This window comes from Oryctolagus cuniculus, chromosome 13 (assembly GCF_051225735.1).
Source record: "Oryctolagus cuniculus isolate XC-2025 breed Fujian yellow rabbit chromosome 13, ASM5122573v1, whole genome shotgun sequence".
Classification (NCBI taxonomy): Eukaryota; Metazoa; Chordata; class Mammalia; order Lagomorpha; family Leporidae; genus Oryctolagus; species Oryctolagus cuniculus.
In genome coordinates, this window is record NC_142879.1 from 106,927,543 (window position 1) to 106,949,548 (window position 22,006).

The 22,006-nt window shown below is 55.6% G+C and overlaps 1 protein-coding gene across 27 annotated transcripts in view; it reads right to left on the minus strand.

The window, feature by feature from the left end:
* Positions 1-22,006, minus strand: part of KIAA1217 (KIAA1217 ortholog) — a 657,029-nt gene that overhangs the window by 21,077 nt on the left and 613,946 nt on the right. For 20 of the 27 annotated variants that reach the window (XM_070056139.2, XM_070056122.2, XM_070056129.2 and 17 more), the window contains 3 exons: positions 13,840-13,944; positions 13,321-13,370; positions 8,210-8,376 (listed from right to left, as the gene is read on the minus strand). In XM_070056139.2, coding sequence (XP_069912240.1) covers positions 8,210-8,376; positions 13,321-13,370; positions 13,840-13,944 — 322 coding nt within the window. The remainder of the gene's footprint in view (positions 1-8,209; positions 8,377-13,320; positions 13,371-13,839; positions 13,945-22,006) is intronic. The other 7 variants (XM_051821008.3, XM_070056124.2, XM_089312457.1 and 4 more) reach the window with 1 other exon arrangement.

The window sequence follows — 22,006 nt, forward strand, 5'->3', positions numbered from 1 at the left end:
ACAGACAGGTCTACACTGCTGTGGCTGTCCCCGGCCTCGGGCCAGTCCACTCTCTGCGCACGTGGAGGGGCAGGGCAGCCTGATTGGTGACACCTGCTAGAAATCTCATCACAGCCTCCTTCTCCTCTAAAGCACAACCCTTCCTGCATGGGCCCTGCTGGGTCCCAACACGAGCCTGGCCTCCGACAAAGACTGCCAGGGGCTCCCTTTCTGGTGTCACCACCTCGGAGCCTGGTGACCAGCGGCCAGCTGTCAATCTCCGTGTCTGTCCATCGAAAGGTGGAAGTAACAGCTCACGGCTCACAGGCTGGTTGTGCAGATCCCGCGAGATGGTAATGAGAGGGCTGATGGAGGTGCCTGGTAGAGTTCTAGCCCTGAGCGCGTGGCAGCTGTTGCTACCGGGGAGCCTGAAGCCGGGGGCGGGGCCTGCGGTTCAGGCTGGGGCGGAATAGAAAGAACCATGCCAGTCTCTGTGATCTGTGACTCAGCACCACGTCACTCACGTTGCTGGCTAAAGTCCTTTTATTAGGGTCTTCCAAACAGCCGGCCAGGCACTATTTGGCTTGCTGAACACAATCAGTGGCGGGGGGGGGGGGCAGCGGGGGCAGCACTCAGAGGCCAGCTTCCTCCTGGGCGCTCTGCTGCTGCCGCTTCGCCCACGAGGCGCTGGGCAGGGTGGCGCCTCTGTCTGCGGTCGGGCACCTCCCACTGCACGCGCCCTGCACCCTCTCCAGACCGGGCACTCTCCTGTCTGCCGCAGGCATTCTGGAGCTGCGGGTCCCAGCTCCTGTTCCATTTCTACTCTCAGCAGTCTCTGGGAGGCTGTAAGCAGAAGCCCGCTAAGGAGCTGTTGAATGAGTAGACTGAACCGAGCAGGGATGTTGGACAATCACAGCCAACCGTGGCGAATCCGAAATTGTTGTCTAAGACGGTGAAATCGGCAGTGACCATGGTCTCGCTGGGAGCAGATATGAACAACGGCAACCAAGATGGAAATTAGCTGCCGGGATATCTGAACAAACTTGACATCCATCCAAGCTCAAGAGATGGGAAACGTGGAGCCCCCAGAGTTCAAATGACTTTTTTGGGGATCGCCTGGCAATGACAAGGCACAGGCAGGACTGGGACCCAGTCATTCGATCTCAACCCAATTGCTTGCCCCCCCGACCCCCCGGCCCCAAGGTGCACTTCTAACTAAGACAGGAACCCTGCCTGCTTTGTTTGCGGCTCCAATCACAGTTCCTGGCACACGGCAGGTACTCCCCCCAACATGAGGGAGCTTCAAGAGCTCACAGCACATGCACATCCTGAGAACGCGAGGCATGGTTTCAAAATCTCTTGCACCATTCGTCTTTGAATCCCATCGGTTTTCTCAAGTACCCATGGGTATGTCCTGCAAATCAAGGTCGACGCGACACCTGTGAGAAGGCAGTGGCCGTGCTGGGAACTCCAGTGCAGGAAAGAACCGTGTGCAACTTGACCTACTCCGTCAGACGAGGAGCAGGGACAGAGAGAGCATTCCAGTTTATTACCAGACTTCCCAGAAAGAGGAGCTGGGTGGGATCCCACCAGGGCACCAAGAAGGCATTTTTCACGGTGCATGCAGGCAACAGCAAGTGGATTACGAATACGCCTCTGTGTAGTTTCTCTGTGCAGTCTCCTCCGCCCCCCACCTGGTCTGTCTGGTGTTCAAGCCACAGCTCTGTCCCCGTTCCCCCCAGCAGAGAGCAAAGAGTCCCAAAGCCCGGATAGGTATCTTATGGCTTCCAGTAAGTCAGTTCTCAGCAGCTCAGACCATCAAGTTGGGAGGTGAGACCTCGACTACAATTGTTAGAAACAATTAATCAACTCTACGGAGGTACAGTTTAAGAAGGATGAAATGCACGCGTTGCAAATGCACGGTGCAGTGAGGTTCGACAAAGCCACAACTGAACAGGGAGACAACACTTTCTGCCACCTCAGATAGCTCCTTCACGACCCTCTGCCTTCAATGCCCTACCCCCAGCCCAAGGTAACCACTAACCCACTCCAGCTCCAGAAAATCACAGAAATGGAATCGCACCCGTAAGAGCGCACTCCCTTGTATCTGGCTTCTTTCATTCCAGGCATTATTTTCGACACGCAGCCGTGCATCCCATCTTCCAGGGAGTCATTCTTTTTAGTGCGGAGAGGTGTTGTGTATGCGCCTACTAAACATTTTAGCTTTGTATACATTGACTTGATTCTGGTGATCTTGCCAAATTCACTGATTTTCTTTTGTAGGTTCCGAACTCCTGACTTCAGACATACAATGATGTCATTAGCGAGTATAGACAACTATACTTTTCAATTCCCATCTGTCTGCCTCTGTGTTATTCCTTGGTCTTACTGTGCTTGGTAGGTTCTTCTGTATGGTGTCACAGGGAACCGAATGCCAGGTCTGGCCCGGAATTTCACGGTGCTGTGGTCTGATTAGTACTTTGGGTGTTTAAGGGCCCCCAAGTCTTATGTTAATGGTTAATGGACTGGGGACTGGCATTGTGGCACAGTGGGTTAAGATGCTGCCTGTAATAACAGCATGGGTTTGAGTCCTGGCCGCTCCGCTTCCTATCCAGCTCCCTGCTACTGTGCCTAGGAAAGCAGCAGAAGATGGATCAAGCACTTGGACCCCTGCGATCCGCATGGGAGACCTGGATGGAGCTCCAGGCTCTTGGCTTCAGCTGGCCCAGCCCTGACTGTTGTGGCCATTTGGGGAGTGAACCAGTAGATGAAAGATGGATCTCTGTTTTTGTCTCTGTCTCTCCCTGTGTCTCTGTAACTCTGCCTTAAATAAGACTTTTAAAATGGTTAATGGCGTTGGGGAATGAACTTTGATTATGGTGTGAGAAGGTGGGGCTTTCGGGACATGATCAGATTTGCTGGGGTCACTAGTGGAGCCCCTGATTAGTCAGGGTGGTTTTACATGGAGGGACGGCACAGACGCAGGTGGGGAGCCTGCTTCCTCTCTCTGTCTCCTGGCTCACCGAGTGAGCCTCCTTGGCACGAGTCCCACCAGCCACCTCCACCATCAGATGCCAGATCAGTGGGGCCACGTGATCTCGTACTGTGAACCTCCAAACACTCAGCTGCCCTACAGCTCCTTCTGCCAGTGGCAGTTTCTCTCAGGAATTTGTGTCACAAAAAGCTGACATACAAATACTGGGAATGTGTCTAGTGTTTCCTAATCAACTATAAGGTGTCTGTAGGTTATTTTGGGTATCCTCCATCAGGTTAAGAAAGTTTCCTTCCAGGCCGGTGGTTCCCATATGGGCGCTGGTTCAAGTCCCAGCTGCTCCACTTCTGATCCTGCTCTCTACTGTGGCCTGGGAGGGCAGTGGAGGATGGCCCAAGTCCTTGGGCCCCTGCGCCTGCATGGGCGACCAGGAAGAAGTACCTGGCTCCTGGCTTCGGATGGGTGCTGCTCCAACCGTTGCAGCCATTTGGGGAGTGAACCAGCGGATGGAAGACCTCTCTCTTTCTCTCTCTCCTTCTCTCTATCCATAAACATAACTCTCAAATAAACAAAAATCTTTAAAAAAGATAAAGTTTCCTTCTACTCTTAGCGTGCTGAGTGTTTCTATCATCGACGTTGAATTCTGACCCCTGCTTTTCCTGCCTTTACTGAAACAACACGGTTCTCATCCTACATCTTGTTCAAGAGGTCAAGTTCATCGCTTAGCTTTTTCATACTGAAACCACCCTGGAAGAACGGGTCATCCCTTTTGTAGATGGCTGGGTCCAACACTAATATTTTGTTAAGGAACCTTCAGTTTCCATGAGGGATATGGGCCTGTGGTTCTCTTTTGTTGCATCTTTGTCTGGTTTGAGCTGGGCCATGTCCTCTGTCTTATGAGTATCTTCTCCGCTTGGAGGAAAGACGCTGTCCGCTATCTTCCGCCTCGTCTTGTTTCTGATGAGCGGCTGGCGCTTTCTCCTTTACATTTCCCTGTCTGCAGTGTCCCTCTCTCCCCCACTTCCCCCAGCTATTTTTAAGATGTCCTTGTTTATCCCTGGTGTCGAGCAACTTGGCCGCGATGTGTGCTCTGTCACTTCCTTTGTGGTTAGCGTTCTGGGGGTTTTCTCAGCTTTGTGGTTTTTGGATTTACAGCTTTCCGAATTTGGGAAAAATCTCAGATATTATCTCTTGAACTATCTTTCCCTCTCTCTTGGACCACTTACCACTACCCCACGGGTCACTGTAGTTCCGTTCACTGTCTTCACGCCTCTGTCTATGCTTCCGTCTGGACAGCCTCTATCATGTTTTCAAACACATGTTCGGGCTGTGATTAATCTTCTATGAGGTCCATTCAGACTCTGTGTTTCCCAGCTCTTGAAGACCCTATTTCGGCACCATGTCTAGTGATTTCTGATTGGATGCTGGGCATGGGACGCGCACTCCTGCTGTTCTCCTTTCTGGGTTGTGGACTCCTGGGAGGCCACTGCGTCGGGGACAGACTTTGCTCTTCAGAGACTCGTTTTCAGAATCAAGGGCAGCCGTCCTCCAGGGCTACTTCAGCACCAAGACTGAAACCCAGTGGCGCAACTCCGCCTCTCCAGGCTTGCTTGTCAGAGGGTGGTCATCTCCCAGGCTGTGTGAGCTCGCTACCACATGTGTGTAGCTTACTGCTCACTCACAGACCCACAAACGTCCGTAGCACCTTCTCACACACTCTCTACACGCTGACCTCGCAGCTCCGATGACCGTGTCCTGCTCGCCAGCTCTGGGTCTGCGTCGTATCTGCGTGGTGCCTCCATCCAGAAAGCTGGGTGAATCCTAAGCTTCCCTTCTCTGTAGGGTCACACTCCCGCGCTGTGTGCTGTCCAATGTCAACACCGTTGCGTTGTGTATTTATCTACTTTCCACTTTTCTAGCCGCTAACGGCAGGAAGGCCAGGCGGTTCCTCCCTCCTGCCTGGAAGCACAGTTTATTGACAAGCATCCTTAGACAGAAATAACGCTCCTGGCCATTAAAGTCTTAATTGGACCACATAAGCTACCCATAATAACTTCATGAAGAAACTAGAAAGTTACTTAAACCTAATTCCACCCACCTCCAAAGGGACCTGTAGTTCACATACCCAATCCTGGTTTCTTAGGCAAATCCTGAGACTGTGCGGCTTGCCCACAGGGGGCGCCATAACCGCACTGACTCTGGCTTTGCTCCCCAGCAGGGGCCCTGCACGGTCTGTGAGTGGCAAGTCCAGGAGTTCCACGATGACAGCTGGGCTCCAGACTGAGCCCTGGCTCCTGGCCAAGTTCCTCCAGGCTTCAGGGACCAGCTCGAGGGTGCCTGGTCACAGCTGTATGTTCTGCGGGTGCTGTCTCTACATCTCCCACAGCCTCTGGCTGTCGGGGGATGTGACAAAGAAAGGCTTGGAGTAAAGGGTAGCCCAACATCAATCCCTGTGCTGGTTCCACTGCCTGTCCTCCCTGGCCCGCTCCACGTGGACCACGCCCCAGCAAGCTCTCCGTGGGGACACACGCTACCTTGGCTCTCCCTTTGGATGTCAGTGGGCCACTGGGGCCCTGGACCAGTTCTATCTGATGAGCAGAGAGGCGGAGACAACTGTTCTGAATGATATCCTTTCAAACATAAGAGATTTGGGTGCTGGGGCTCCTGTTCTATCTCCTCCCTCGTGTGGGAAGGGGCAGCAACTTCTCAGGAGTCTACAAAAGGCTACATTATGACCAGAATAAAAATAACCAAGTTTTTTTTTTTTTTTTAATTTATCAGGAGGCAAGAGATGGAGTGAGCAACAGTGGGAATTTAGAGAAACACAATGCGTCCATTCTCTTGATTTAGGTCGGGTCTCATCTGGCTCCCAAAGGACTTCTAGAAACTTCTCTCACCCCTCATCGCCTCCGAGAAGGACCAAAGTACAGTCCCTTCTGTGGATATGGGATTGTCCTGATTATCCTAGTAACCTCAGGTCCTGCGCCATCATGGGAAAGACACCGCCCCAGCAAACCACAGGCCACCTGTGGGCACGGGGACACGGCACAGAGCCCCTGTCAGCTCTCCTGCCACTGCATCACCCTCTGGGAGGGACCTTGGGGTGCTGAGCACTCCCGGAACCTGCTAGGCTCCCCTGCCTACGCTCCAGTCCACGCCGATGAGGTCGGACCCTTTCAAACAAATGAATCCTAGTAGACAGATGTGCGGGGAAGGGTGACCACGGGCTGCCCTCTGCCTTCCCAAACAGCCTCTGCCCTGTTGAAATCCACCCCCCCCCGGGGGGGGGCTGCGCCAGGTGTCCCCTCCCGAGAATCACCCATCAGTCTGAAAGACGAACGCTCCAAGAGGACTTCCCGATGGCTTCATCATCCGATTTCCAGAGCTTGGCTGCCAAGCACAAGGCTTCACGCGGTCTCGCCGTTGTACAGTGCGGTTCCCAGCACATCTCAGCGTCTCAGCCCATCTCTGTTCTTGTGAGACCATGGCAGGGGCTTCCTTGTGTCTCTGGTGACGGCCCCACTGTCGGACGTGTCGGCGCGGTGGGCTCGTGCTTCCCTCTGGTTTGTGGGAACCCACAGGCTGGGGGAGAGCTGGGGCTGAGCGGCCCTCGCGAATCGTGGCGGGAGGGGCAGACGGTGGGCGGGGAGGGGAGCTGATGGGGACGTGGACCCCAGAGTCAGCCAGGGCACAGAACGAGGTGCCGCCCCCTCTTCATGCGTGTCTGCCCTTTATTCCCAGGAAGCCGGAACAGCTGGACAGTGCTGGAACAAGCAGGGCGCTGGTGTGGTTCCCTCGCCGTCCCAGACCTGAACCTTGACCTTGACCTGTTTGAGGAGGCTGTGATTCCGTCAGGAGTGGCCACTGGTGGGAGAGCCCGCCCAGCTGTGCCACACCTTAGCCTCTGACACCTATGAAACATCCACGGCACACGTGTGGTTCACACCAAAGCAACTCTACCCCTGTCTCCAACCAGAAAGGGCCCGGTTTGGAGAGCAGGTGGGTCCGGTGCACCACCATGCCTTATTTTCCTGCTGGGTCCAGTGAGAGCACAATTCCAGCACGGCCAGCAGGTGGCGCCAGAAGGCAGGGACAGTGTGTGTGTGAAGGGGCTTAACTTCCACAAAGTCCTGGTTGGGGGTTTGGGGGAAGGCCCTCTCTCCTGGAAACAGAGATTTCAGTGACTTTCCAACATTTTAAGGAAGAGGTATTTCACAGAAAGCCCATATTCCCAGATTCTTTCGAAGCACTAAAACACCTACGAACGCTGGTCTCACGGCATCCGGTTATCAGCTGGCTGGGCCGAGCGCACCACAGCCCACTGTCCCTTCTCTCTTCCACCTGCTGGACAAGGAAGCTGACTCCGCCACCCTGCATGCAAGCCCTGCCCGACCTGGACACTTTTTTTCATTGCAAAGTGTCTTAATTTTTTTTTTCTTTTTAAATGCACGAGACAGACAGAGAGCAAGCTCCTATCTGCTGGTTCGCTCTCCAAATGCCTGCAGCGGCCAGGGCCAAAGCTGGGAATTGGAAATCCCTTCAGGGTCTCTTAGATAGGTGGCAGAGACCTAAGCCCTGCAGCCGTCACCAGGCACTGGGAAGAACCCGGATGTAGGAGCCGGAGCTGGAGCAGAACCCAGGCACTCCAGGGCGCAAGGTAGTGCCTTAACCACAAAGCCAAATGCTCCCCCCTGCAAAGTGTCCCTAAGACTGCAGAGCTCATACCAGCAGTGTGATGCCACAGACCAGAAGTGGACGTGCACTGGCTGTCCAAGCACAGAGACGCAGCGGCCCTGGGAGCTGGGGACGGAGGGCAGCCTGGTCAGGCCCATCTGGCGCTGGGGCCTTGGGGCAGGGCCCTCGGGCACACCACCCTTCTTGGCCCAGGGAAATCCCTTTGTCAGCCTTAGATAGGTGATGGGAGACTTCTCCATCGTGGAGCCCTGGGGGGGAGATGGAGGGCACCAGGCTTCTGAGTACGCTTGCTTTTAGCTCCCCAAGGGCAGGGCAGAAGCCTGCGTCCGGGTGACACCAGGCGAGGCCAGCGTTGTCCAGGCAGGGAGGTGTGAGGCCGACGCGGCACAAACGCACGGCGTCATAGAGACCGCAGCCCCTGGTTCCCTAAGACCTGAGCCAGGGCACAGATTTGTCTGCTTTTTTCCTATTTGTCAATCGTGGTGGCCGAGCCCTAGGACAGGAGGAGGGGTCGGTGAGGGGGGAGAGGGACGCGCATGTTACCTGCAGCTGTCGCATCTGCTGCAGCTGCCGTCTGAGCTCTGCCACACCGCGTCGCATGTCCAGCAGGCTCAGGTGCACGGCCGAGGCGCCGGCGGGCACGGGTGGCCCCAGCGGCTCTGCGGGCTCCAGGGCGCCGAGGGTCTTCCCGCCGGCAATGTGGGGTGTGCCTGTGAGGAGAGAGCAGCGAAGGAGCTGAGAACACGGGAAAGGGGGCCCGAGCTGCCCTCCCCCACCAGCTGGCCCCTGAAACACGCCCATTTCCCCCACACTGTGACCGTCAGGTCTAACGCACGCTGTGCGACCCCAGCCGTGTTCCACCCGGTGAGGACCACAGGAAGGCGGCCAGGGGGCAAGTGCCGGGGTAAGGAAGCTAAAGGCCTGTGCTCCTGCCTGTCCGTCCGTCCGTCCGTCCGTCCATCCGTCCATCCATCCGTCCGTCCGTCCATCCGTCCATCCATCCATCCATCTGTCCGTCCGTCCGTCCATCTATCCATCTGTATCATCTTTTTCTACCGACTTATCTCTACCTTCCTACCTACCTGTCCACGTACCCATGTATTTATCTATCTCACCTACTTATCTACGTAGCTACCTATGTGTCTAACTTCCGTCTGCCTTTCTATCTATGTAATCCTTATCTACCTATCCACCTACTTTCTCTACCTACCTACTTAGCTATGCGTCTTTCTGTCTCCACCTACTTTCTATCCACCTGCCTATTTACCTATCTACCTATCTGCCTAATCTCTATCCACCTTGCCACCCACTTATCTCTATCTACCTACCTACTGGTCTGTCTGTCTCTCTCCTTCAAACACACAGATTTGGGCAAAGTTCGCAGGTGCAGGTTGAGCATCGCTTATCCACACCCCCTGGGACCTGAAGGACTGCAGATCTGGGAAATATTTGCACAGACGTGACTGGCTGGCAGCCCCAACTTGAAAATCCAAAATCAGAAATGCTTTAACATCTGCAACTGCTGGCACACAAAAAAGCTTCAGATTTTAGGGCATTTTGGGGTTTTTGGATCCAAAGGAGTAAGGGAGTCTCCAGCTGGTGCAGTTCCAAATGTTTTATGTTTTTTATTACTATTTTTTTTTTGTATTTTCAAATCACGGTGAACATCTATCCCTTTATCATAGAAAAATTAATTTTAAAGTTCTGCAACCCATTACAAGGGCTCTTAAAATGCCTATTATGGAAAACCCACAGCTGGATTTCAACATCGTTGTACCCTTATTAACGTATCTTTTCATTTTCTGGGAATGGCATGCGTGTGCGTGCATGGCCGTCTCCCGCACGGCAGCGAGTAGACGCGCGTCCCACCCTCAGGCAGAGCTGTGTGTGATCACCACTGGTCGACTGGGTCTGCTCGGCTCCCAGAACCAACCCTGCCCTCCTCCCCTTGACAGAGAGCATGAACACAACCTGGGGTTCTTCACGGCTGGGTGGCCGTGCGGGACAACTGGTCTCCCACAGGCTGCAGGGCAGCGGGCACCGGAAAGGATGTGCAAAGGGGTCCAGCAGACCTGATGCTGACCTTGTCCACTCTGCTAGGAGCCAGGGTGCCTCACGCCACCCCCAGTTCCAGCTCTGACCGGCTTCTGGCTGTCTGCTGTCCCCCCACCACCCCCCAAATCGGAATCAGCCCCAGAAAGGGGCTCACAAGAGGCTCCTCCAGTTGACTTGCCAGGAACAGTGGCGGGTCAGAGGAGCACGGCGCCCTCTGGTGGCAGCTGCTCTGAGAGTGGTCACGGCCACCCACGCGGCTGATTCCTTAAGCAGAAGCACAGGCATGCATGTGCCCACATGCACACACGCATACACACACACAACAAATGACAGCATCACCGTGTTCTTCAAAAACGACACCAAGCCAGTGCCAACACGGGTTCAGGAGCTGGCCAGACCGGCTGTCATTCGGACTAGCCGCGTGCTTTTTGTCTCTGCTTTCTAAGCTGACGGGCAGAGACACGGAGAGTTTCCAACTGCGGGTTCCCTCCTCAAATGCCCACAGCAGCCGAGACTGGGCCGGGCTGAAGCCAGGAGCCAGGAGCTGCATCCAGGTCTCCCATGTGGGTGGCAGGGACCTGATCACTTGAGCCATCCCCACTGCCTCCCAGGGTCTACACCGGCAGGAGGCTGGAGTCAGGAGCGGGGGCCAGGACGAGCCCTGGGCCTTGGATGTGCGGTGTGGGCACCCCAACCTCTGCGGCGAAGGCTTGCCTTTGGCGGTGCGGCTTTGAATAAGGAAGCCAACCTCACTGAGCCGGTCTCTTTAATACAGACGACAACTCCCTCATAGGGCCACGCGTGTTGAATGATCCGACACCCGGTAGGCACTGGAAGGGGAGCATCCCTCCGCTCTCTTCCGCCCGCCTCGGATTCCACCTTCCCGAAGAAACCTGCAAGTACCGGTTTCTACAGGTTGCACACCATGGCCACCATTCCGCTTCCTTGTCTATGCTGCGGGGACCCTACCTCCTGCCTTGTGGCTCGCTTCCCCGGATTCTGCAGCAATGGACACATTCTGGGCACCATACAGGGCTCCCACTGCATGAGACCCAGCCCTGACGGGCTCCAAGGGCAGAGACGTGGGGACCGAGGGAGCACACGTGCGTGGGGGATGCTGCTGTGGCGTCACAGACGGAAAACCCGGCAGCTGGACTGTTTGTCTTTCAGACTCGGCTGATGTCCCACTGGGGAAAGGACCCAGGGGAATCCGCCTTGCTCCTTCCCTGCACCCGTAACAGGCCCTGGTCCCTTTGAAGGGACTGGGGTAGCTCAACACAAAAGGAGAGGCAGTGACAGCAGACGGTATCCATGTGTTTCTTTTTTTTTTCTTTTTTTTTTAAATGTATTTTTAAAATTTATTTGACAGGTAGAGTTATAGACAGTGAGAAAGAGAGAGACAGAGAGAAAGGTCTTCCTTTTTCTGTTGGTTCACCCCCCCCCCAAAATGGCCGCTACGGCCAGCGCACTGCCGATCCGAAGCCAGGAGCCAGGTGCTTCTCCTGGTCTCCCATGCAGGTGCAGGGCCCAAGCACTTGCGCCATCCTCCACTGCATTCCCAGGCCACAGCAGAGAGCTGGCCTGGAAGGGGGCAACCGGGACAGAATCTGGTGCCCTGATGGGGACTAGAACCCGGGGTGCCAGCGCCGCAGGTAGAGGATTAGCCTAGTGAGCCGCGGCACCGGCCCCGTGTGTTTTATACATGTGGAACACAGGACTTCAAATTGCTCCTTTTTGGTTAAGATGCAGCTTGGGACACTCCCATCCCGTATTACAGCAGCGGGGTTCAGGTCCGGCTCTGCTCCCCAGCCAGCCCACTGCTACGGAGCTCCCTGGGAGGTAGTACTTGGGTCCCTGCCACCCACGTGGGAGACCTGGATAGAGTTCCAGGCTCCTGGCTATGGCTGGCCTGGCCCTGGCTATTGGCCGGGGGGTGCGGAGGGCACTGGAGAGTGAACCTGCAGACGGAAGATCTCTCTCTCTCTCTCTCTCTCTCTCTCGATGTCACACCTTTCCCTTGAGGCTGCCATCACAAGTTAGGAAACACTGCCAGACGTGCCCGACACGCCCAGTGCTGCCTGCTGCTGTTATCCCCCCAAAGTGAAGAAGGGGAGGGGGCCTGGCCCCGTGGATAAGGCGCCGGCATCTCATGGGGGCATGCCTCAGGTCCCGTCCCAGCTCCACTTGGATCCAGCTTCCTGCTAATGGGGACCCTCGGGGGGGCACACACCATGGCCCAAGACCTGGGGTCCCTGCCACCCATGTGGATGACCCGGATGGAGTTCCTGGCTGTGGGTTTCAGCCTGGCCCAGCCCTGCCTGCTGCAGCCACTTGGGGAGTGAACCAGCAAGTGGAAGGTCTCTTTCTCTCTCTCTTTCTCTCTTTCTCTCTCCTTCTTGCTCTCTCTGTCTTTCAAGTAAGATGAAAATGAATAAGCGAAAATTTAAAAACTGGAAAGGAAGAAGAGAATGCAAGACAGCATTATGTCTTGTCTGGAGTAAAATATTGAATACTGACGGTGGCTCCAGGGGACTAGAAGGGAAGTAAGGTTTCAGTGTTCACTCCATTCCTTTTTTTCCTCTCTCATTTCCCGGAAGAATAAGAAGCAGAATGAACACCAATGTTGAAAGCAAACTGGCAACTGTTGCAAAGGCCAGTGTAGCAATTCTGCCTTTGGCCAAGGCCACACAATGACTCTGCAGCAAAACAAACGGTGCCATCTAGACCAGGAACACAGGACGAGCAGTCCACTGCTCTCAGAGCTGAACTGTGCTCACTCAGGGCATGGCCAAGGCCAACATGGCCGGGGCCCAAGTCCCCTGTCCTGTCCACTCTCTAGTGCAGCTCAAAACCAGTCCATGTGGCTTCCCCAGGTTAAGGTTGGCACCCAATCCTCCCCATGCTGGACACACCCCCAGGGATGATTCCTATTGTAATTCCGGGGTGGGCGGGGTGAAGGAATCCTAACTTCACAGAGGACTGACTGGGGGCTGCAGCGCAAGATGTGGGCACACACACCCCCGGGGACTGCAGCCCAGGACCTGTGCACACACACACCGGGGATTGCAGCCCAAGATGCGGGCACACACACCCAGGGGATGGAGCCCAGGACACAGGCACACACACACACACACCTGAGGACTGCAGCCCAGGACCTGGGGTGCACACACAGCTGGATGTTAGGGTATGCAGTTGCAGAGACTCCCCTTTGTTGGAACTGGGGCACTGAAGAGCCAGGGGCAGGAGCACATGCCCTGCCCTCCCCCAGAGGGACCACCGTCAGTCACCCCCTCTCTGCTCTGCTCTCAGCCAAGCCCGCACTGCAGGGGCGACAGCCTCTCTGGGCCCAGAACTTTCCAGTGGCTTCCTTCTGCACGTGGCTCAATATCCTAATTCCCTCCACTCCCATGGCTCCTCTCACCCCTTCCCAGCCCTTCCCTGGTCCTGTTCATCCCTCTGACCACTGTTTGCATCACTGCTCTTGTGTGGGGTGGCACCAAGCAGGTGACCCTGGGGACAGGTTAGCTGTGTGTGGCATGAGCCGGGGTTCATGCACGGTGGCTGCAGACCTGGTGGAGCGTGGGAGGTCACTCACTCACCTGCACCATCCGTGTGGCTCCTGCTGGCTGCCGGTCTCATCATTTTCTCACTGAATAAAAGAAAAAGCCAATCAGCGGTGGAGTTCCCCAGTGCCCCGCCCCTACCTTTCCAAAGCAACCCGCAGCGATGCGATTAAGCCATGAGGGTCTCTCAGCATCAGCACCACACTGGGCCGGGATGGAGATGGCTGCCCTGGCGTGCATCTGACACTCCCGCTCACGCGTGGCTGTGGCATGAGGGTGGGCGTGGACACACATGGCGGGCACCGTGAGTGGCCTGGGAAGCGACATGCATGGAGAAGCACGCTCACCCTTCTTGGCTCAAAGCGTCAACTTCGAGCAAGAAAGATCAGAAGGAAAACAAACACCAACCCCCCCTCCACCGCCATGATTCACAGAAATGCAAATATTTCCAGCCTTGAAATGATTACAAGGAAACGGATTTAATGAATGAATGATCTTAATGATTAAAGAGAAAGATGGAATTTTCTCGTCATTGGCTCGCTGGCTTCTCTTTACCTAGTGGCATCTTTGTAATTACTTGTAATGGACCCTTTAAAAAGTGCAGACTGCACAAGGCCAGTTAGGCTGGCGATCTGCTTCTCCATAGCCTGCATCCTCTCTCTGGAAAACAAGAGAAGTGTGTGTTAAAGCTCTGGGCATGCTCAGGCTGGTTTTCAGAGGGCGCTGATCCACCTGAGGTTTCGCAAAAAGGCACCGTGGTTCATCCCGACCTGGGCCCGGGGAACCGGCAGCGCCTGGGAACCCAGTCCTGCTGCGACCAAGCGGCGACAATCAGAGGCAGGCACGAAGCCTCTTGGAAACCTGAACAAGCACGTCCCTTGGCCGCCCGCACGTCCTGCGTTTCTGAGCCTGGCTGCACCTGTCCAGCCAGGTGGTGCCTCCCCTCCCCCCCATACTTCCAAGCCGCACCCTCAGCTGGGAGGCTGACGACCGGCTGGGGTTGTAAATGAGGGAGACGGAGCAACAGTTCCGGAGCCCAGGGCAACCCAGGCAAATGACGGGGCGCAAACACGACTGGAATCAGTGTGTGCTGATGCTCAATCGAACATCACAAGAAACTCAGCCCGGAGGCTTTCACAGGACCCAGCAGGAAAATAAGCGGCCGTGGGAAGACATACATGAAAAGCTCTCAATTACTGACTGCACAGACACCACACTTGTCTGTCTGTCTGTCCTTCCCTCCCTCTACCTCACAAATGCCTCCCGCATCCCAACTCTTCTGGAATTTAAAATCCACTGGCTTGCTTGGGTCCCTGACAATGGACGTGTCCAACTATTACCTCTCTTCCCAGCACATTATAGAACCGACACACAACAAGTGACCAGGCTGAGCCGGGCACAGCATGTTCAAAGACAGTGGCTTGTTTTTTTTGTTTTTTTTTTTTTTTAACAGGCAGAGTGGACAGTGAGAGAGACAGAGAAAAGTCTTCCTTTGCCGTTGGTTCACCCTCCAATGGCCGCTGCGGCCGGCACGCTGCGGCCTACGCACCGCACTGATCTGTTGGCAGGAGCCAGGTGCTTTTCCTGGTCTCCCATGGGGTGCAGGGCCCAAGCACTTGCGCCATCCTCCACTGCACTCCCGGGCCACAGCAGAGAGCTGGCCTGGAAGAGGGGCAACCGGGACAGAATCCGGCACCCCGACCGGGACTAGAACCCGGTGTGCCGGCACCGCAAGGCGGAGGATTAGCCTAGTGAGCCGCGGCGCCGGCCAGACAGTGGCTCTTAATGGAATACAAGACTGCACCCGACAGTGGAAAACGGAGTTAAAGCAGAAGTTTACCCTGGTGCAAAGCATCTGAAATCCATGCACACAAGGAGTCTTCAAATTGCCCATGGAAAATGCAAAGTATGCAAGGACTGTGCATGCATTTCACCTTTTTGTTTGTTTGTTTGCACCAAAACACACTTCCCTTTTAATTCCATAATTTCTTGAAGGACCCTCTGAGGGGCCAATTGCTTATCTGGTTTTCGGTGGAAAAAACAAGGTGGCCATTCTTCCAGTAGGAAAAGCACTGGTGCAAGGGGCGGGGCAGGGAGAGGTGGTCTGTCAGGAGTGTGTTTCCAGGGGAGCTTTTTCCAGGCACAGCTTTGCAGCCTTGAGTTTTGTCTCGGGGTCTTAGCACTGCGGGAAACACAGAGCTTAACTTTGCAATCCTGAGCTTCTGACGCCAGAATGCCACACGCTCTCTTTAGCTGAACATTGCGGGCTCTGTCCCAGTACAGCTTCTTGGATGTCCATGATGCACTCCGGGTAGGTAATGGTTGTAAACTCCACCAAAGGAGAACAATCCTCAGCCTGCAATACAAGCACTCATAGAACGAGCTCTCCGTTCTAAGAGAGCAGAAGCAGCCATCTCCAGGGCGAGTGTTTCCAGAAGTATCTGTGGATGCCACACCTCCGGGCCGTCCAGCACTGTCACTCACGCCTGGGATCCCAGCCTCCGCTCTGCCATGAAATGGTCCACGTGCCACAGAGAAAAACCAGAGAGAAATTCCAACCGGGACGGCAGGTTAGTAAGTGCCTACCGGGAATCCCAAGTTCATGGCCCACGGTGACAGCAGACTCTCAGACGTGCCGGGCGTGGGGGCCGATCACGCTGCCTGCCCCTTGGCAGACAGGGACTCCCAGGAGCTCTTGGGAAATGACGCGTGCCCCTGGGAAAGCTGTCCTGGTCGCCCACTCACCCCGCAGCAGGGCAGCCTGACCGCACGGCACCGGAGTCCAGCTCAGGACCTGGGCGTGCAGCTGCCCTCACAGCTGTCTCAGATGCCCTTGCTCCCCGCTCCCTCCAGTCCTTGGCAGTCGCCCAGGAAGTGCCTTTCTGTCAAGTGGCAATAGCGTCTCTAGGAAGTGACTTCAGGGCTCCGTGCAGCTCCCGTTAGGACAGGGAGGGGTGGCGACCCCCTAAGTACACGCAGAAGATGGTAGGAAACACACAGCTGGGTACGTCTATGGCACTGGCGGATATTCTGGGGTCTGCGAAGGGGCAGGTGGCAGAAGGAGCCACGGGGTTCCAGCCCTGGCCAGGGGCACAAGCTGACTAGGGCTAGACCACGTTCTATCTGGTTTTCAAGGTGTTACATATCCTTTTTAGAAAAAGTATTTACTCATGAGAGAGAAAGAGAGAGCGAGCGAGAGAGCAAGAGAGAGAGAGAGAGAAAGTGATCTTCTATCTACTGGTTCCTCAAGTAGCATGCAATGGCTGGGGCTGGGCTGGGCCCACAGCCAAAGCCAGGAGCCAGGAGCTCCACCCAGGTCTTCCATGTGGATGGCAGGGGGCCAGGTACCTGAGCCCTCACTGCTGCCCACGGTCAGGACTTGGAGCTGAGCACTGGGCACTGAGCCCGGGCACTGTGACCCGGGCTACAGGCTCCCTAACGAACATCTTCACTCCAGGGCCGGCGGCCTGCTTCCCTGTGTCCTTTCTCATCCTCTTCCGCTCTCATCGCTTCATCTGACGAAGGATGCCATACTGGAGTGCAGGTTCCATCCCGGCTGCTCCACTTCTGATCCACCTCCCTGCTAAGGCACCTGGGAAGGCAGTGGAAGATGGCCCGAGGGCTTGGGCCCCTGCACCCACACGGGAGACCTGGATGGAGCTCTTGGCTCCTGGTTTTGGCCTGGCTCAGCGCTGGCGGCTGTCACCATTTGAGAAGTGAACCAGCAGGTGGAAGATCAACCCCTCCCTCCCCCTCTCAGAATACGTAAGTAAATACCAAAGCAAAGTCACTGAGTCATTCCAGTAAAGGACATTGACCTTTAACAGATCCCGCAGCATGGCTGGAGCTGTCCCAGTCACGGCAAAGGCGGGGCCCGCTCCACGGGGCTGTGTGTTCCCGCCCTTGGCTCAGCAGGTGCCTGGCTTTTCCTCTGGGCTTCCCCAGCTTTGGGACACAGAGAGAGACAACAGCCAACTGCTATCCCACTCTCCCAACTCCTCAGGGTGGAAACCAACACAGTGAGTTGTGTGAGTATCCCGGAGGGTAGTCTGGGTGCTGGGAGCAAAAGCCCTGTGTCCAGATGCTTGGTTCTCCTGGTTGGATCTGGGAGGATGTGCACACTTCCCCCAGGTGGCCCCTTCCAAGCGAGGAGACAAGACGTATCAGAGATACTGAGTCGCACCTGCTCCCCCAACAGCCTCCTCTGAGGGTTCATCCCTTGACCCGCACCAGAGAAGGGCGGCAATTCTCTCCTCTGCCCCAGGAAACAGGGGAGCCTGTGGGAGGCGGAGGCAGCAGACTGAGCCCATGCAAGCCCCGTGTCCCAGGCAAACCCACCTTACAGCGAGTATAATCCTTCCGACAGAGTAATGAGGAAACTTATCCCTCCCACTGACTCACGGGAGCGCTGGTTTCCAGGATTCATTTGAGAGAGATTATCTGATTTATAAATGCATATATAAGATTGTCTTTCTATTTCATGGCTGGTAACCTGGAAACAATTTTACGGCTTAACTAAATTACAGCAACTGGAAATGCAGACAGCCTCGCCTCGGGATGAGATGTTACGGAGGAGATGTGAGGGCGCAAAGGGGAGAGGGACACAGAGAGGCAGGAGAGGTGACACACGACCCTGTCATTTACTGCCACAGCCATCTGCATGGGGGCCGTGAGAATATTAAAGAGGCGGAGGCTAATTCCTGCCGATCATGCCCAGTTTAAGGGATTACAGGGCTGGAACCATCACTGTTGAAAAGATGATTTCAGAATCATTTTATAAACCCTTTTATAGCCTTCCATAAACCACACTTTCGTGATGAGCATGTGTGGTTAGGGCATCACTGAGCCACCAGTCAGCAGGGCTGAAGGAGTGAATCCCCCAGGGCCCAAACAGAATACGAAGAAGGAATTCCAGGGCTGGGGGGAGTGCGGTGCTGTGGCATAGCTGGTAAAGCCCCCACCTGCAGTGCTGGCATCCCATATGGGCGCCAGTTCGAGTCCTGACTGCTCCACTTCTGATCCAGCTCTCTGCTATGGCCTGGGAAAGCAGTAGAAGGTGGCCTAAGTCCTTGGGCCCTTGTCACTGGAGGCCCAAGTACACCAATGGCCATCAGGAAACGAGTCGACATGGCAATGTGTCTGAGACTGGAACCTTCCCCACCACTGATCCCACAGCAGATGGTGTTCAGTATCCACAGACCGACTAGGGGCCTCGAGCCCCCCCTGGAAGCACTAACCTTGCTTCCTGCCCCTGAGTGGTGCCAGACAGGGCTGGCACGCCCAGGGCACTTACCGGCTGCTCCCTCATTGGCTAATCATTCTAACATTTGGTGATTTCTTTTCCTCGGAAAGGACGGTCACTGATTCAGTCAACAAACATGCGGGAGCACTTACTATGCGCGAAGTACGGTGCTTGCAAAGAACAGACCTCATCCTTGCTAAGCTGTGTCTGCCCTCCACCATGGCCCCTCCCTCCCCCTCGGGAGAAACCTCACTGAGCTAAGCCCTGGGTCTTGGCAGCTCTGACAGCATTTTCCAGAACTGCACAGTGACCAGGTTGAAAGAGAGGCCATGTCCTTGTTTGTTCATGCCCTGATTCTTTGGTATGAGGGGAAAAAAAATAGCAAAGGAAAACCAAAGTAATTGAAGACGCTGTTTGCCGATGAGTTCAACACAACACTGGAATCCGAAAGCTCTGATTTTGTGGTAAAGCTGCAAAGACCACTCCGGGCGATGAGCTTTCTATTTTTCCCCAAAGTGAACCAATTGGTTACGCCAGCCACAGAGGGGCCGGCGCTGTGCATCAGCAGGCTAAGTGACTCCGGTGGTGCCAGCAGCCCGTATTGGAGAGCCTGGCTGCTCTGCTTCCGACTCAGCTCCCTGCTAACGCCCCTGGGGAGGCAGTGGAAGGTGACTCAAGTGCTTGGGCCCCTGCACCCACGTGGGAGACCTGGAAGAAGCTCCTGGCTTCAGCCTGGCCCAGCCCTGGCTGTTGTGGCCACCTGGGAAGTGAACCAATGGATGAAGATCTCTCTCTCTCTTTCATTGTTCCAAGACTCCTGGCAATTTTAACTTCTCGAAAACTCTGGGCTGACAGAGGCTTTATGGAGCTGGTAGTCTTAGGCTGCTCCTTCTCTCCCTGGTCTCTGCTCCCGGAGGGAGCAGGAAGACAGAGAATCCTGCCTAGCCCGTCAGCACCCATTCCACCATTCTGGTCCACGTCCCCTGGTGACCCTGCTCCTGAGCTCAGGATGATTCACTCTGAAGTCCCCCAGGGAACTCCCTCCCGGACTTCGGTGTCTCCGGCACCGGAAGCTGTCCTCCTGTGGGTCCCGCCCCAGCTCGACACCTCCTGCAGCCTCACCATCGGCACGGACGACCCTCCTCTCCCTCACTGCCACAGTCTGACCCAGAAGCGTTTTGCGTCTAGAGCTGGAGCCCCAAGTCCCCCCTTTGAGTGTGGTTACCTCCACCATCCCTGGTTCCCGTCTTCATGCACCTGCCTGGCTCCTCCCCCCTCCAAGTCACCCACAGGACCTGGCCCTTCCCTGATGACTTTTCCTGCTCCTGACCGGCTGGCAACCCCACACACCCTCACTGCCATGCTGACCGGGTTCCTGCTCAGCTTTGCCATTTGCGTGCTACGCTGGCTTTGCTTTCTGACTGCAGGAGGAGGGTGCTAAGGCAGCAGGCGCCATGCCTGCACTTCTCTTCCTTCCCACGGCAGTTCCTTTCACCCAGAGTACAGTAGGAGGATTCTCTCCCTGGGCAACCAGGTTTACTCTTGTCAGGGAAGGTGTGCACCTGCAGGGCTCTGCACAGAACCCAGAGTGCACGAGGCAGACACACCTAAGAACACCTGTTTAAGAAAGAAGGAAAGAGAAGCAGGCATGGGTGCTTGGTGCTTGGTTAACATTCCTGCACCCCACACTGGAATGCCTGCACTGGAGCCCTGGCTCTACGTCTGACTCCAGTTTCCTGCGAATGTCCACCAGTTCAAGTACTCGGGTTCCTGCCAACCCATGGGAGACCTGGTTTGAGTTCTGGGTTCCTGGCTGTGGTCTGGCTCAGCCCTGGTTGTGAAGGGCATTGTGGGAGTGAAACAATAGATGGAGACTCACTCTCTCTCTGCCTTTCAAAACAAACAAACTAAATACAAGTGACAGTTCAATGTCACTTGCACCATGACCTGCTAGATTCACGTCAGTGTGAGCAGAGCTGCGAAGAACAGTGGTGCTTGGCCCTTTGGAGAAGGGGAGAAGGGGGCACGGGCAGAAGCACGGGACCAACTAAAACTCGGGCCAGGAATTCATCTCCACTGGTGCTCTGGCTCAGCCCTCAGTGCCGTGACTTTTCCTCCCTTCCTTCATTCACCCAACATTCACTGAGCATCGAATGGGCAGTGCCCTGGGCATGGAGGACACAGGAGGGAACCAAGCAGACAAAATCCTTCGCCCGGGCAGAGGTTACACTGCTGCCCACCAGCAGAATGCAAGAACCTCAGACGCGGAGGAGAAAACCAAAGCTGGCAAGATGGATAGGAAGAGAGGGTGGTGTTTTAGGGCCCTAAAAGAAGTGGGAGAGTAGGTCACGGGCATATCAGGGTGGGCACACTCCAGGCCGTGAAGCGAGCAGGTGCATGTGCACACACACACACACACACACCCCGCTGCAGGCAGGTGTGTGCCCAGCAAGGCTGAGGAGCAGCCAGGGAGCCCCAGGACTGCAGTGCGGGGGATGAGGGAAAGGTAACAGGAGACATTAGAAGGTTGATCTCATCAGGGCTTCTGGGGAGGAAGATCCTATGGTTTATCTTCCAAACCAGGCTAGCTCTGAGGGGGAGCTACAGCTTACTGTGTCAGGCCCACAGAGGGAGATGGGAAGGCCCCGGCTGGCTGTGTGGCTCATCGCAGGGACTCTGGCTTGGATTCTGAATGTGTCGAAGCCACCACAGAGCTCTGAATTGAGGAGGAACAGAAGGGAACTTGGGTTTTAATGGGATTGCTCTGGCTTCCCTCTGGGAGCCGCTGGGGAGGCCACAGTAGCGCAGACCTGGTGAGAGATGGTGCTGGCTTGGAGTGGGGGCGGCAGCGAGGCGAGAGCCATGGCTTGAAACAGCATGTATTTTTTATTTTATTTTATTTATTTGAAAGGCAGAGCCAGAGAGAGAGAGAGAGAGAGATCTCTCATCAGCTGGTTCACTCCCCAGATGACCATAATGGCCAGGGCTGGCTCAGGCTGAAGCCAGGAGCTTCTTCTGGGTCACCCATGTAGGGGTCAGGAACCCAAGCACTTGGACCATCTTCTGCTGCCTTTCCCAGCTACATTAGCAGGGAGCTGGATGGGAAGTGGAGCAGCCGGGACTCAAACCGGCGCCCACGTCGGATGCCAGCACTACAGGCTGTGACTTGACCCGCCATGTCACAATGCTGGCCCCCTGGACATCTTTGAGTGTGCAGATGTGTGTCCTGTGGGTGTCCAGATGTACTGGGAGAGACGGCCATCTGCAACACACCAAAGCGAGTGGATGGATGGAAGAGGAGAGTCTGATGTTGAGCAGGCTGCCCTGGAGTTGAACAATGTCCCTGGTCCCTTCTGCAGGTGCACTGGCCAGGGCAGGTGCACCTGTGCAGCTGGGGGGACAGCTCAGGGACACACGTCTCATGGAGGTGTGAGAAGTGAGGGCAGGTGGGGATGCGTGTGTGCATACCCGGCAGCACCT